The sequence below is a fragment of the Rhinoraja longicauda genome, chromosome 9 (assembly GCF_053455715.1).
Source record: "Rhinoraja longicauda isolate Sanriku21f chromosome 9, sRhiLon1.1, whole genome shotgun sequence".
Taxonomy (NCBI): Eukaryota; Metazoa; Chordata; class Chondrichthyes; order Rajiformes; family Arhynchobatidae; genus Rhinoraja; species Rhinoraja longicauda.
Window position 1 is genome coordinate 13313675 of NC_135961.1, and position 14707 is coordinate 13328381.

The 14707-nt window shown below is 40.0% G+C and overlaps 1 protein-coding gene across 28 annotated transcripts in view; it reads right to left on the minus strand.

Moving 5' to 3' along the window:
• Positions 1 to 14707, minus strand: part of nrxn1a (neurexin 1a) — a 1341442-nt gene that overhangs the window by 655708 nt on the left and 671027 nt on the right. For 22 of the 28 annotated variants that reach the window (XM_078404791.1, XM_078404790.1, XM_078404793.1 and 19 more), the window contains one exon: positions 13543 to 13569. The exons of the other annotated variants lie outside the window; for them this stretch is intronic. In XM_078404791.1, coding sequence (XP_078260917.1) covers positions 13543 to 13569 — 27 coding nt within the window. The remainder of the gene's footprint in view (positions 1 to 13542; positions 13570 to 14707) is intronic. 28 annotated transcript variants of the gene reach the window in all.

Below are 14707 nucleotides of genomic sequence, written 5' to 3' on the forward strand. Positions count from 1 at the left end.
ATACGGTCAGAACTTCTTCCCCCTGTTATCAGGCTTCTAAAGGTAGGGCACTGGCTGACTTACCTCCATCCCATTGTGGACAATGGGCTTTCCCCATGGAACTAATGTGCTAAAATGCTGACAACTCTATAATTTCCCGTTTGCTCGACCTATTATATTTGAGTTTGACGATTGTATTGATGTATAATATTATCGGATCTAATTGGATAGCATGCAGGACAAATCAGCGTATCTTAGTACATGTGGCAATAATAAACCCAAACCTGAACCTGAATACACAAAATTAATCAATTGCCTTTTGGATTCTCTTAGTGAATGTTTTTTGTGTATCTCTGCCTTCCCTTCTGCTTCTATCTTCTGCTCCTTCGGTAACTGCCGCCAACCAGCAATGGAAGTTGTTTCAGATGCTCCTGAAGGACAACCTCAAGCAGCTCCGACCTTAGAAGCCCAGCTTTAATCTGTGCTGTTGTGCCATAAACAGCAGCTGTCTGGATCAGCTGGCACTCGAGCAACAGTGGGACATCAGTACCATTGCAAATACACACCTTCTGAGGCAGGAAAGAAAACGTGCTCCACCTATCCACTGTCTGCCCCAAGGATAGCATCCCCACAGTGTTAGTAATCTGCAGAGTCATTTTACACAGTCTATAGTTGTATTTTAGTTCTGGGCTTCTGGTAAACACTCATATTTCTGGTAGTGCAGAAGGGAAAACTGAGATCTTGGCCATTGGATTCTGCTTGCTGGTTCGATGATAGGCCTAATAATGGGGATTACCACTTCCATGTTCAAAATGATCAGCTAAGACTCCATGTAAAGGTTAGTGCTGGAATCCCCCAAATTCTTTGATAGTTTGTGCATTGATTTTGTGTAGGCCTGTTAATCCACTAAGTATATTGTTTTGCTTATCTTAACTATCATTGTCAGGCTATTTCATTGAAGACCGGATCAGAGTACATTGGATGGCCACGGTGAGGCTAGCATTCATGCTACTCTTTTGTTCTTTCCTGGCTATAGTTTACGCAGCGATTGACTTATCACATGCAAATCTCTTCTCTCAGCTACCATGCAATCATGCATGGATATCCCCGTATCTTAGTGGGCCTGCAATTATCAGATCGATTGAAAGGGTGTCTTCTTCACGACTGAAGTGAAAATTAGGGTGAAGGTGAAGAAGGAAAATAAAAGATGGTTACATCATTTGAACCTTGCAATTCAAAAATGATTGTGGGATGAAGGGGATGTGGGATGGGTCAAGAGGAATTAGGCATAAGGATACCATCATCTTCAATTATCCCTGCACCATAACTGTGCGGCAGCTGCACCAATAATAACCAGCACTCTCTCCTTCAGGTCAGTGAGCCAATGAGCATGTGTTTGTTCCCAACAGGTTTGTTGCACTGGCACCAGCATTATGCTGCCTTCTCCTGCAAGAGAATGGGGATTATGTTAGGGCAAGTGGCACTGTGTGTCCAGGAGAAATGCCAGCCATTGTGAATTTCCAGTTCTGGAAGCTGTGAGGTTGTGTAGGGAAGTGGGGGGCAGCAATAAGCATAAATAGTCCTGCTGAATATAGTTGTTAGTTGTATGATGGAGTGCATGACACAAAGCAATGTAGCTGACTAATGTCGCAGTTGGTGAAGATAAGATAAAATGACCAGAGTAATTTAATTTCTTGAAGTACTGCATCCACACCAGTGGCCAGTGCTATTTTGTTGTGGACCAAAACGTGCAGGTGGACACAATAACAGCATTAAACGTTTCAGAGGTGCTGGTGCTTACTGTCATAAACTGCATTTTGTTCAATGCAACCTCCTCCAACTGCCATAACCATTAACAAGACCAGTGCCCCTGTGGGAAATTAAATATCAGTTCCTCGCCTTTTTATTTACAAAAGCATTTGGTGCAGCACCTCAGGTTTTGGGTGGCCTCCATGTTCCATGACAGGGTAGTGGATGATGCACAGCTTTCCCTTAATAGCTGCAAGCATGACGATTATCAGCAGCAGATGCTGGATTAACTCAGCCGGTCAGGCAGCATCTCTGGAGAAAAGGAATAGGTGACGTTTCGGGTCGAGAACTCCCCTTCCAATCCTGATCTTCCTGTCCTGGGCCTCCTTCACTGTCAGAGTGAGGACACATGCAAATTCGAGGAACAGTACCTCATATCTCACTTGGGCAGGTTACAATTCAGAAGCATGAGTATTGATTTATCTAATTTTAGGTAACCCTTGCATTCTCTCCACCTCCCCCCTCGTAGTCCTGCTAGTTCCACTGTTTGCATCCATATATCCCTTCATCGTCACCTCTTCCACAGTCAACAATGAACCATTGTGGGCTCCACCTTTCCCTGGTCATCGGTGCTGGCTCTGATTGGCTTTGTGCATTTTCATACCTCTAATTTCCCTTTCTCCTGATTCTCAGTATGAAGATGGGTTTCGATCCGAAACAGCACCTATTCCTATTCTACAGAGACTATTCTGCCTGACCCGCTGAGTTACTCAGCATTTTGTGACTAGCTTCAGCTTAAACCAGCATCTACAGTTCCTTCCCCACATTTAATTAGCAGCAGGCCGCTGCAACTTGTGTTAGCTGTTCACAAAACTGAGCTCGTGGCTATGCATTCTGGTAATGAAGAGTTGTTAGCTGTTTAGATACTGAACTCATGATAATGAGCCAGTAGCATGAATTTTGCATGCGTCAAACAGGCACGGCTTAAAATGGTTTTGCAATCCTGCCATGTATTTTGCAGCACTTTCCAGTTCAGTCTCCATACTAACCTCAATCTCAGACACCATGCTCAGCTGTTCATGTTTTCTTCCAGAAGTTAATATTTTTAATTCTCCGGTTAAAATCTGATGCAAAAATATAGGCATATCACGTTCCTGCAAGACAACCTTTTGTCTTCACTGAATTAAATGTCATTTAAAAACATAGTATAAATGTCAAAGTGAAAGTTTTGCCCAACTCTCTAACACTTGGAGAGATCCAGGTTAATTTGTCAACAGCTTTTTGCTTTGTTACCTATTTCACAAAAATATTACAAGTTTGAAAAGCTGAGATAAGTACATTTTATGTGAAAGACACTTGTATTTGTATATGGACTGGGAATATTTATTCAATGTTTAGCAAGATTCAATTCCATCTATTGTGGGTGCGTTCAATTGGTTCTGTTTTGCCAAAACAGTTGTCCCAAGATCTTTCTGCCCCATTGACATTTTTGGCCCGGGCCTCCTCCATGACAAGATCGAGGCGACGCATTCCTCTAGCCTAATCAACTGCAATCCGTGTTTGACATGACCTCCTTTACGTTGGCGCGACCAAACATAGACTCGGTGACCGTTTGGCCGAACACTTGTACTCGGACTGCCAAGGCCAGCTGGATCTCCCTGTTGCTAACCATTTTAATTCCCCTTCCCATTCTGACCTTTCAGTCCAAGAACTCCTCCATTCCCAGACTGAGGTCACACACAAACTGGAGGAACAGAATCTCATATTCCGCTTGGGTCGCCTGTAACCAAACGGTCTTAACATTGAATTTTCTCATTTTAGGTATACGAAGTACAAACAATCCTCTTTTTTTCCTTTTACCCCCTCCCCCCTTTCCCTGTGCCCCACCTGGATTTGTACCCACTTCTCAGATCCCCCACATATATCCTTTACACTGGCTGCACAATTCACACCTCTTCTATCCTTATCACACACCTTTTGTCTTTTCATCTCTGGCCTTTGTTCAACCATCTGTTTATCACAAACCATCCCCTTTCATCTGTCTCTATTTATCACTCATCAGACTTAGTCCAGCCCACTTCCCTCTTCCAGCTTTCTTCACACAATCAGTCTGAGGAATGGTCCTGATCCGAGACATTGCTTGCCCACGTTCCCCAGAGATGCTGTCTGACCCACTTAGTTACTCCAGTACATTGCGTCTGTTTTTGTCCCGAGGTAAAATTCACTGAGCTGGGCATTCTTGCTTTAAGATATTGTCATTTTGAATTTTCTAACCATTAGAAACAAACTTGTTCATTCACAGGTTGAATCTCCTGTCTAAGCTCACAGTTGCCATGCCATTTACAGGTTCTCCACTGGGAAGTTAGTGTGTGATGGTAAACTATACAAACTAATATGGTTAGGAAAGGTAATGGACGGAGATTTTTTTAAAAAAGTGATGGTAAATAATGCATACTACTATGAAGATTAGGAAGCATAATAGGCAGAGATTAAAAAATAACAGAAGGAGAGGCAGCATTGGGTAATTGGACCCTGCGATATAGAGCAGCCCCATTAGGGCAGTGCCAGGGGAGCCCATGGAGCCCATAGATCACAGCATCTCGTGCAGAGACACCATGACCTTTGCCAGTGCTGCTTAGCTGCAAAAGGGCAGCACATATTAATCAACACTGGAGGAATCAGTGAAAATGAAAATTATGTCCCAAAAGATACCTATCAATTCACGTAATAGTACCTGACCCTGCATGATGTAAATCTTGCTTAAAACGAGAGAACAATCAAGGTCATAGAATGCAACCTTTTCATTTAGCTTCCATTACTGATTTATAAATGCACAAAGTGCACGTTGCTGGCATCATCAAATGTGTGAAATATAGACAGTAAGTGCCTGTCCAATTTTCGAAAGGGCAGGATATCTGTCAGATATGGACACAAACACTGAAACATTTGCAAAATGTCATCTGCACTGAACAGAAGTGGATACAAAAAAAAAAAAATCCCATTGTCGACCTTTTTGTATTGTTTTTTAATTTTGAGGCAGAACCCAAAAAGGAATATTTGACCCTGTTTATGATCAATTTTCTCATGCTCCAGCTCATCCAATCTTCTCCCCACATGATAGTTTCATGGGTTTCTTGCATTGGGCAATTGCTAGCTATCTTTAAGCTCTTGTACCTTGTTCAAGTTTATCATTCTAAACAGCAGGAGTAACTCACAAAATGCTGGAGTAACTCAGCAGGTCAGGCAGCATCTCGGGAGAGAAGGAATGGGTGACGTTTCGGGTCGAGACCCTTCTTCAGACTGATGTCGGGGGTGGGACAAAGGAAGGATATAGGTGGAGACAGGAAGATAGAAAGATAGAGGGAGCAACTCAGCAGGTCAGGCAGCATCTCAGGAGAGGAGGAAAGGGTGACGTTTTGGGTCGAGCCTTCTATACACTGTAAATGGCTCAATTGTAATCATGTATTGTCTTTCCGCTGACTGGATAGCACGCAACAAAAGTTTTTCAATGTACCTCGGTAAACGTGACTATAATCTAAACTGTAAATTTGAGGTATATTGCTTGTCCTTCATCACACTTGGGTCTAAATCCTGAAACTTCCAACCTAATAGCACAATGGGAGTAGATTCAACAAGGCTGCAGAAGTTTGAGTAGGTGATTCACCACCAGCATTTCAAACAAAATTAAAGATGGGCAATAAATCCTGGCTTTGCCTGTGATGCTCGGATCCTGAAAGTGAAACTTTTTTTAAAAATGGAGACATATTAAATTATAAGTTGATTATACAAAAATGAAGAACCAATTTTCATTTTTAAACATGTCAACAAACTACAGTAGGATTATTAGAAGAATTATCCTTCTAATAATAGGATAATCATATTATTTACCTTGGATCGATGCAAGGAGTGATGGAGCTCTGAAATTTACTGATTAAATTTAGGGTGGCACGCTGGCGTAGCAGTACAGCTACTGCCTTAAAGCGCCAGAGACCCGGGTTTGATCCTGACTATGGGTGCTTGTCAGTACAGAGTTTGTACCTTTTCCCCGTGATCTGCGTGGATTTTCTCTGAGATCTTTGATTTCTTCCCACGCTTCAAAGATGTACAGATTTGTAGGTTAATTGACTTGGTATGAATGATTAAATGTAACATTGTCCCTAGTGCGTGCAGGATAGTGTTAATGTGCGGGAATCGCTGGTCATTGTGGACTCGGTGGGCCAAAGGGTTGTTATGGACCAAGAACTGGGAGATGGGATTAATGCAGGTTGTTTTTGACTGGAATGGAGATAAGGGGCCAAATAGCTGTATTTTGTACAATATATATTTTATAATATATCTACGATTCAATGAAACATATCAGACTAATGTCTCTTGGAATTTGACCATTCCCAACTTGCCAACTTTGTTAAATTGTCACTTCTAATCAATCTTGCATTACTAAATAAGAAACCACTTCTGTTCAACATCAAATACTTTGAGGTGAGGTTGGTAGATCTTTCACATTGTAAAGGGATTTCCTTTCTGAAAATTAACAACAGAAATGTCCTATCTTTCTTGAACATTAACAACAGAAATGTCCTATCTGCTGTGCCGGAATACATTTTCAGAAACCAACACTAAGCATTCCTGACACTGCTACTACATATTTCCAATGGTTCAAATGACCTAACAAGTTCAACCTATAGAAAATCTTTTGCAATACTCTCGTAACGATAAAATGATCATATGATTTTATATAATACGAGACCAAGTGGAGCCGTTGGGCCCAAACCTCTCCTGCATTGGTGCAGCACCCTGTCCTCCCCCCCCTCCCCTCTCTCCTCAACCCCCCGTCCCCTCTCCCTTCTCCCCCCCTTCCCCCCTCCCTCCCTCCTCCCTTCCCCCTCCCCTCCTTTTAAACTTAAAAATGTGAATAACTTTAAATATATAACCGATTTCAATAAAACTACTTGCATTATCACTAAAGTGACAATGGTGAGTAAGGTGGGCCTAAACATGTCGCGCTATCGTGTACCGTTTTGGCTGAAGTTGTCACAAACAAGATAACAAATGAGAGGTTTAGTATATAGATATCTTTGCAACTGGATCCTTGACTTCCTGACCAATAGTCCCCAATCAGTGAGGATAGGGACAAATCATCCTCTATGATAACTAGTGCTCTGCAACACTAGTGCTCTGCAAGGATGCTTTCTCAGCCCCTTTCTTTACTCTTTATGCAGCCACGACTCTGCAGCCAAGTATAAATCAGACTAACTTTACAAATCCGCAACTTACACCACCGTAGTGGGCTGGATATCAAATAATGACGAGATGGAGTGCGGTAAGGTGACTGAGAACAAAGTGTCAAGCCAATAATCTTTCTCTCAATGTCAGCAAGACAAAGGAGGTAGTGATCAAGCTCAGGAACTGGAGTGGTACACATACCCCAGTGTACATTGATTGTGCCAAAGTAGAGATCCTTTACATCGGCGAGACCAAGTGTAGACGAGGTGACCATTTTGTCGTAAACTTGCAGTCTGTCCGCCAAAGCCAAACCCCATATCCGAGGAAGGATGTGCTGGCGTTGGAAAAGGGGTTTACAAGAATGATCTCAGGGATGATCGGGTTAACATACGAGGAGCGTTTGAAGACTCAGGGTCTGTACTCGCTGAAGTGTAGAAGAATGAGGGTGGATCTCATCAAACCCTACTGGATAAGGACAAGCCTGGATAGAGTGGATGTGAAAAATCTGTTTCTCGTAATGGAAGAGTCTAGAACCAGAGGGCCCTGACTCAGAATAAAAGGACATACCTTTTGAATTGAGAAAAGGAATTTCTTTAGTCAGAGTGAAGGGAATCTGTGGAATTAATTGCCGCCGAGGTTGTGGGGCAAGGCATTGGGTTTTGTTAAAGCAGAGATTGATAGGTTCTTGATTAGGAAGGGTATCAAAGGTTATAAGGAGAAGGTATGATAATGGGGTTGAGAGGGAAAAATAGATCACCCATGATTTAATGGCAGACTTGATGTCATGGGCTGAATGGCCTAATTCTGCACTATGTCTTGTGGTTTTATATCCCAGTTGCAAACCAATTCCCCTTCCCATATTGATCTTCCTGTCCTTTGCTTCCTCCATTGCCAAAGTGAGCTCACATGCACACTGGAAGAACAGCACCTCATATTCCACTTGGGTAGCATTGGGTATCCAGTGCTATAAACATTGCATTCTCCAATTTTAAGTAATACTCCCCACCTCAATGCATACTCTTTCACTATCCCACCCCAATCACACTGCTCCCGTCCTCTCATTTGTACACTCATTCTGAAGTCCTTTAATTCCCTTTTATTCCCCCCTCTTTCCCCTTCGCCTGTCCCCTTCTGCCTCTATCCCTCCCCCTGGCTTTACATTTCACTCCGCTTCTTATCTGATACCATTTTGTTTCTTTCTCATCTCTAACCTACTCTATTCTGAACTTGATGTATACAATTTCTTAACTTTTTGATTTTAATTTATCAATTGATCCATCAATCATTTTTTCTCAGTGGTACAAAATGATAGGTTTCAGTTTAAATAGAAGTATCAAGAACGCTCATTTTGAAAATGCCACTGGATTTAAAAGATATCCAAAAGGACCTCAGTTGAATATTTCATCCAATAACTTGCACTGCATCCAGAAACTTATTGACCACTTGGTAACATGTATCAATTATAAAGGCATCTTTAATATAAAAATATATCTCATGCAGAGGCTTTAATTGTTATCAAAGGCTTCAGAAAGGGGTTTTGATTCTCTCCCCCATTGACGAGCTGTACACTGCAAGGGCCAGGAAGCGAGCAGGCAAGATTATCTCTGACCCCTCTCACCCTGGCCACAAACTCTTTGAAGCACTTTTCTCTGGAAGGAGACTCCGGACTCTCAAAGCAGCCACAGCCAGACATAAAAACAGCTTTTTTTCCCACGAGTGATAGTTCTACTCAATAACCAAAGTCTGTAGTCTCTTTTTTGCTCTGGTTTATTTTCACCCACATGTTTAGACCGTAATGGTGTATCATTATTGTTTTGATGTGTTTATGCTTTATTCTTAATTGTTAACTGTATGTTTGTGTTGTCATTTGTGAGCGGAGCACCAAGGCACATTCCTTGTATATACATACTTGGCCAATAAACTTATTAATTCATTCATTCATTCTTACCATTATGCAGGTCTTTTGGTCCATGACTTTCATGGGAAACAAGATGCCTTTCTACGCTAATCCTATTTGCCTGCGTTTGGCTCACATCACTCTGAACATTTTTAATCCAAGTACCTGTCAAAATTATCTTTTAATTGTTACATTTGTATCTGCATCTACCACCTCTCTGGAAGTTCATTCCACATAACCACCACCCTCAGATTCCATTTAAATCTTACCCTTCTCACCTTAAATCTATACCTCTAGTTTTAGATTTCTCTACCTGGGAAAAAAGAACTGTAAGATATCTATGCCTCTCCTAATTTTAGCAAACTCTATCACATCATCCCTCATCTTCTTTCGTTCCAGGGAAAACAGTCTCAGCCTATCTAATCTCTCCTTTTAACTTAAGCCCTCCAGGGGAAATGATATTTCGGTGAATCTTTACTGCACCTTCTCTAGCTTAATCGCACTATACCTATATCGTGGAGATCTATACAGAAAACCCGAAGCCAAGCCTAACCTACTATTTGTATAATTTTAACTGGATGTCCCAACTCCCATATTCAGTGCCCTGTCTAATGAAGGCTAGCTTACCGTATGCCTTCTTCATCATTCAACCCACCTGTGCTGCTACTTTCAGGGAACTATGAACTTGTACCCTGATATCTTGCTATTCAATAACACTCCCTAGAGCCCGGCTATTCACCTCAGGCATCCTGGCCTGGTTAAATTTCCCAAAATGCATGACTTTGCATTTTATGAGACATTAAATTCCATCAGATATTCCCTTGGACACTTTCTCAGTTGACCTAGATCCTATTGTAACCTTCTTCACTCTCCACCATGCCACTAATTATATGTTGTTTTCTTTCTTTTTTTTGTCACTTGGTTAAATTTTTAGCTAAAATACACACAATCAGAAACTGGGCAATTTGCATCTTCATTGTGCTTAATGTCTAGATAATCACAGCTTTATTTTTCCTTGAATATTTCCAAAGTAATACTAACAATTGGCTATCAGAAGGCTGATATGATTTCCTCTGCAAACAAAAATGTGTTTCTTGATTTATAGGATCAGAGCCAATTGTGAAAATTAAACTAGGAGGCAGAACTTTAATAATTGCCGATTCAGCTTCATGTCAGCAACATTAGATTCTAGGTTCGATTTTGCATAAGGTAAAAGGAAAATATTTCAGTCTAAGATGGAAATCTTCTTCCGAAAGTGTGAATATCACTATAAGTGGCAGTTGAAGCGCAGTGCTTATTTTTCAGTATCTAATATCAAACGTTGTATGCTTGAAAACTGGGCACTTGAAGTGAAGTGTAGTCTATTAATACTGATGCCAAAAGGTAGGCTATGCTGTGACATTTAATCATTGCCTGTGCAATGGAATGAGTAATCATATAATTAACCTTAGCTTCAATATATACAAACAGTGTCATCCCACAGGGAGGAATAATTGTTTGTTTGAATCTCACAGTAGCCTACAATCCATGACATACTGATTATTATAATTAGGTTCACAGTAAATCATCTTTGAAATTCCACCTACCTTTACTCTATGGTCTTGATGTTTCTGACCTCTCTTTTTTGACCACTGCAGGAAGTTGCATATTTAAAGGTGTGCTCACCATGAGGATAAGTAGTTCAAGGGCTACTTTGGTCTCAAACTACATCATGACCCCTGATCAGGCTTCTTCACAGTAAGTTGCATTTGAAAATAGACACTTAAAATTAGTTCGGAGACCTGTAAAAAGCTAACAGCTGTCGGTGCCAGATCCAAAGAGAATTTTTAGGTCAAACTGCTTTCTTAAATATAATTCATATTTGATGCACTCCTGTGTTGGAAAGGGGAAAAATCCCAGGAGTAAAATAATAAAATAATGTTAAAGATTATTTTTTTCCAAAAAGTCATATCTCACATAATGTAACACATTGGGCTAGAGATTGCATGTCCCAGAGAAACAAATTAACGGATATCAAGGAATGAATTTTGCGTGTTCATGACATACGAGGTAGAGACTGGCAAGATAAAGTGTCCTTGCACAGCATCAAAGCACACATCTGCCTTTGTGAACCCCCAGCATTTGCTCTTAAAGCAATTTTCTTTTTGTGGGAAATTGCTGCCGTCATCATTAGAACACTTAACATTGATAATGGAGGAGAGGGATTGGAGCAGCACTAAGTCTCCCTAGCGTTCAACTGGACTTCATGTTGGATAGCATGGGAGAGAAGTGGAGTAGTTGTTGTCCACTATCCCCCCCCCCCGCCCCCGCCCCCCGCCCCCACCCAGCCTCAAATAAAGTTGCAGGGCTCACCTGCAAAATACATTGTTTTGCACATTGCGGCACGGTAGCGCAGCGGTAGAGTTGCTGCTTTACAGCGAATGCAGCGCCGGAGACTCAGGTTCGATCCTGACTACGGGTGCTGCACTGTAAGGAGTTTGTACGTTCTCCCCGTGACCTGCGTGGGTTTTCTCCGAGATCTTCGGTTTCCTCCCACACTCCAAAGACGTACAGGTATGTAGGTTAATTGGCTGGGTAAATGTAAAAATTGTCCCTAGTGGGTGTAGGATAGTGTTAATGTACGGGGATCGCTGGGCGGCACGGACTTGGTAGGCCGAAAAGGCCTGTTTCCGGCTGTATATATATGATATGATATCAGAGAATAGGCAGTCTATGTGAAAACTGGAAATGCCATTGAAACCTATGGTCAAGTCCTGACAACGGGTGTAGTATACAGACATGGTGAGCCAAAGATCTGCGTCCATACTGACTCTGCGAATCAACTGATACTTCAACTACTGCCTCCCTAACAAACATGCATTAAAGATCTGCCCCATTAAATAGTACAGCTGGGCCTTCTTCCCAGTCTCCGTTCCTGGCGAAAATTGAGATCATGTTAATCTTGCAGATACATGCTGCAGTGTTGCAGCAGCGGCATGTGAAATGTGATGCAATGATAATTGATTTCAATGTTACTTATTGACTGGCCTACCTGCTGAGGCACATCACTTGTGCAGAATCATGTGATTCAAATTACCACGCGGTGGCATGTGCATTAGGTTTGTTCAGTTACAAGTTTACAAGCCATCGCAATACTGCATTAATAAACACTTAATGCATTAATTTTAGATCATTATATTGTGGTATAGACTCACAGAATCACAGTAGGCTTATATTTTAAGTCAAAATATTGAAGGTTATCTGAACATCAATTTTTATAACTGTTACCAAGCTGTCTAATTTGTTGATATTATCTGTCCAATCTGTCCTTCAGGAGCCAATATCACCCATAGTGGTTAAAAAATTACTTAATGAATTAGTATTTCTAAACGATCTCCTGGAAAATAACTTTTGCAAGATCCCAAAGTACAAAAACATAACACTATCAAAAGATATTTAAATTTTAAAATGCTCAACAAGAAAATAGTGTAAGGCCATTGAGATAACTAGCAATGCAGTTCACGTTCACAGTTTGCCCTGTGAAATAAATGTACCTGAAAAATCCATTACAGGAAAGTATTTCCTCTCCTTTAAAAATGAAACCGGTGGGATATGACACCTAATTATCATTTCGTTTTTTCTTTCTACAAATTTCAAATGCATATGCACTTCATTACCAGTTATGACCGATTCTCATAACTTTAACTTCAGTTAGTTTGTACACTTGTGCATTAAGTAACATGCAGGTGATCACAAGAACTATTTCAAGAGAATTGCTAAAAGACAGTATTTTTAAATAGGATTAATTAATAACTATTGTTAAGCTGTTGTATCTTGACTCTTCTGTTGTCAGAACTGTTCAGTCTGCTTAAACGGTTACATTGCAGCATCAAGTTTATGCAATCAGAAAATGATGTTAACAATACAGCACAAATGTAATGCCTTTAGGTCTAGAAATATGTTAGTTCACAGCATTCATGTTAAAATACATCCTTAACTAAACATGATTAAGTGAAGCCATTAGGTGATTTGATTCTCAGAGTCCTCATGGCAATTTTTAAATCTATAAAATTGTTTGCTCGGAGTCCAATCAACAAATGTAATTATTAGAAAAGTCACAATCCTTTCTCTTTCTACATTTCGGAAACCTTAAAATATCATGCAAAGAAGTTATTTTCTCCATGCATTATTTGAAATGCATTTAAAGTGGGGTCATGCATGTTGTGTTAATCTAGCTCTGTTAGTTTCTCAATCCCATCATTGATATGTAGAAAGCAGGGTGTAAAAAAATATTTCTTTATATGGATATTGAGAATATCCACATCTGGAAAAGACCAATCACATTCAACTTTCCAAATAGTATACAGTTCATTATGCTATCTTACTTTGCTGGAATTTATTCCTAAGCAACAAAGACCTGCATTATTAATTAAAGCTATGCACTTATATTTGCAATTACAGAAACATTTCACTGAAAATATCTAAACCTGTTTGCTAAATATGATCAAATCTGTGAAAGTCTTTCTCTTGAAGAAAATGTGTTATAACATTTTTTAACACCCTGGCAATTATCCGATACTTTTCTAAGCCTAAACAGATGTAGACATTCTAAATCTCTTACAATTCAATTGAATCTATGAAGAGGTACTTCTACTTTGACAAATTGGTTTAAAAGTAGAACAGGAAGAGTGAAAAAGCTTTGAACAGCAACTTACTGTTATTACAGTTAATCCTGATACAGTCTAGATAGGGAAGAATAGATGAAAAATGAAATTATATCCTTCAAGGTATTAGCTGCAGACATCCAAAATAATTACATTCCACCCTTCCGGGGACAGACACACGCAAATGTGGCCATTTTACTCTGGACTTTCCTATTTATTATTAAAAAATCTTAATAACAGAATGGCTTTTGAACCATACAGTCTTGTTATTTGGCCTATTTTATGTCTTTCATTAAATAAAACATAAGATGGCCATCTGCAAACAACAGCTACATGATTTTCAAACCTAGATGAAATATTATTTTTGTCATGTCAAAGATACTTGACCCAGACAAGCCACAGATCTTTCCTCATGTGTGAAAGAACACAGCTGTCCACTTAGAAAATAAGCAGTGCTCCGTCATACTGGGGTGCAAGTAGTAATTTGGCAAGATCAAATGTCTTTGACCACTGTTAGATTCTTCAAAGGCTTAAACCAGAGACTACACTTTCTTTAGAAATTAAACCTTAACTTTTATCATCAACTTATTAACACTAAAAAAGTGCACATTCATTGTGCATTTGTGAGAAGGAACTTAAAATAATAAATGTTACACTTTGGGAACAAAAGCTTTGAAGCCAAATTTTACCTAATGTTTAATAACACTGACATTTAAATCTATATTCATATTCTATGTTGCAGCCATTAGCTCAACGTAATCTCCATTTGCATGCTAGAGAAATATTAACAAAATCTTCTTGTCAACTACAAGGTAGATAAAATGCTTATGAGTTTCATACCTTTGATAGCACAATATTACTGTGCATTTGTAACATTTGATTAAGATTATTTCAAATGCCCTTGAAGAATTTCAATCGTATAAATTCCAGGTTCATTTTCATGTAGCTGCGTTTGTCATGTGTCGTCAACCGCAACAGAAAAGTGGTTGCAAACAGCCAAAGGCCAAAGTGTGCACACCTCCTTGCAAGAAATGCTTTGCTTTTGAACACCTCAACAATTATGTTAAAACATACTAATTGTTAACGAAGGAAATCTGTGTGTTTGGAGTAAGACAACAATGATAACACACAAATCCAAAAGGAAATGCATGTGGAAATCTTGTTATTGAACCGAAGGGTATAGAATGCATTCGCCGTTTTTTTAAAATGCTGTGCC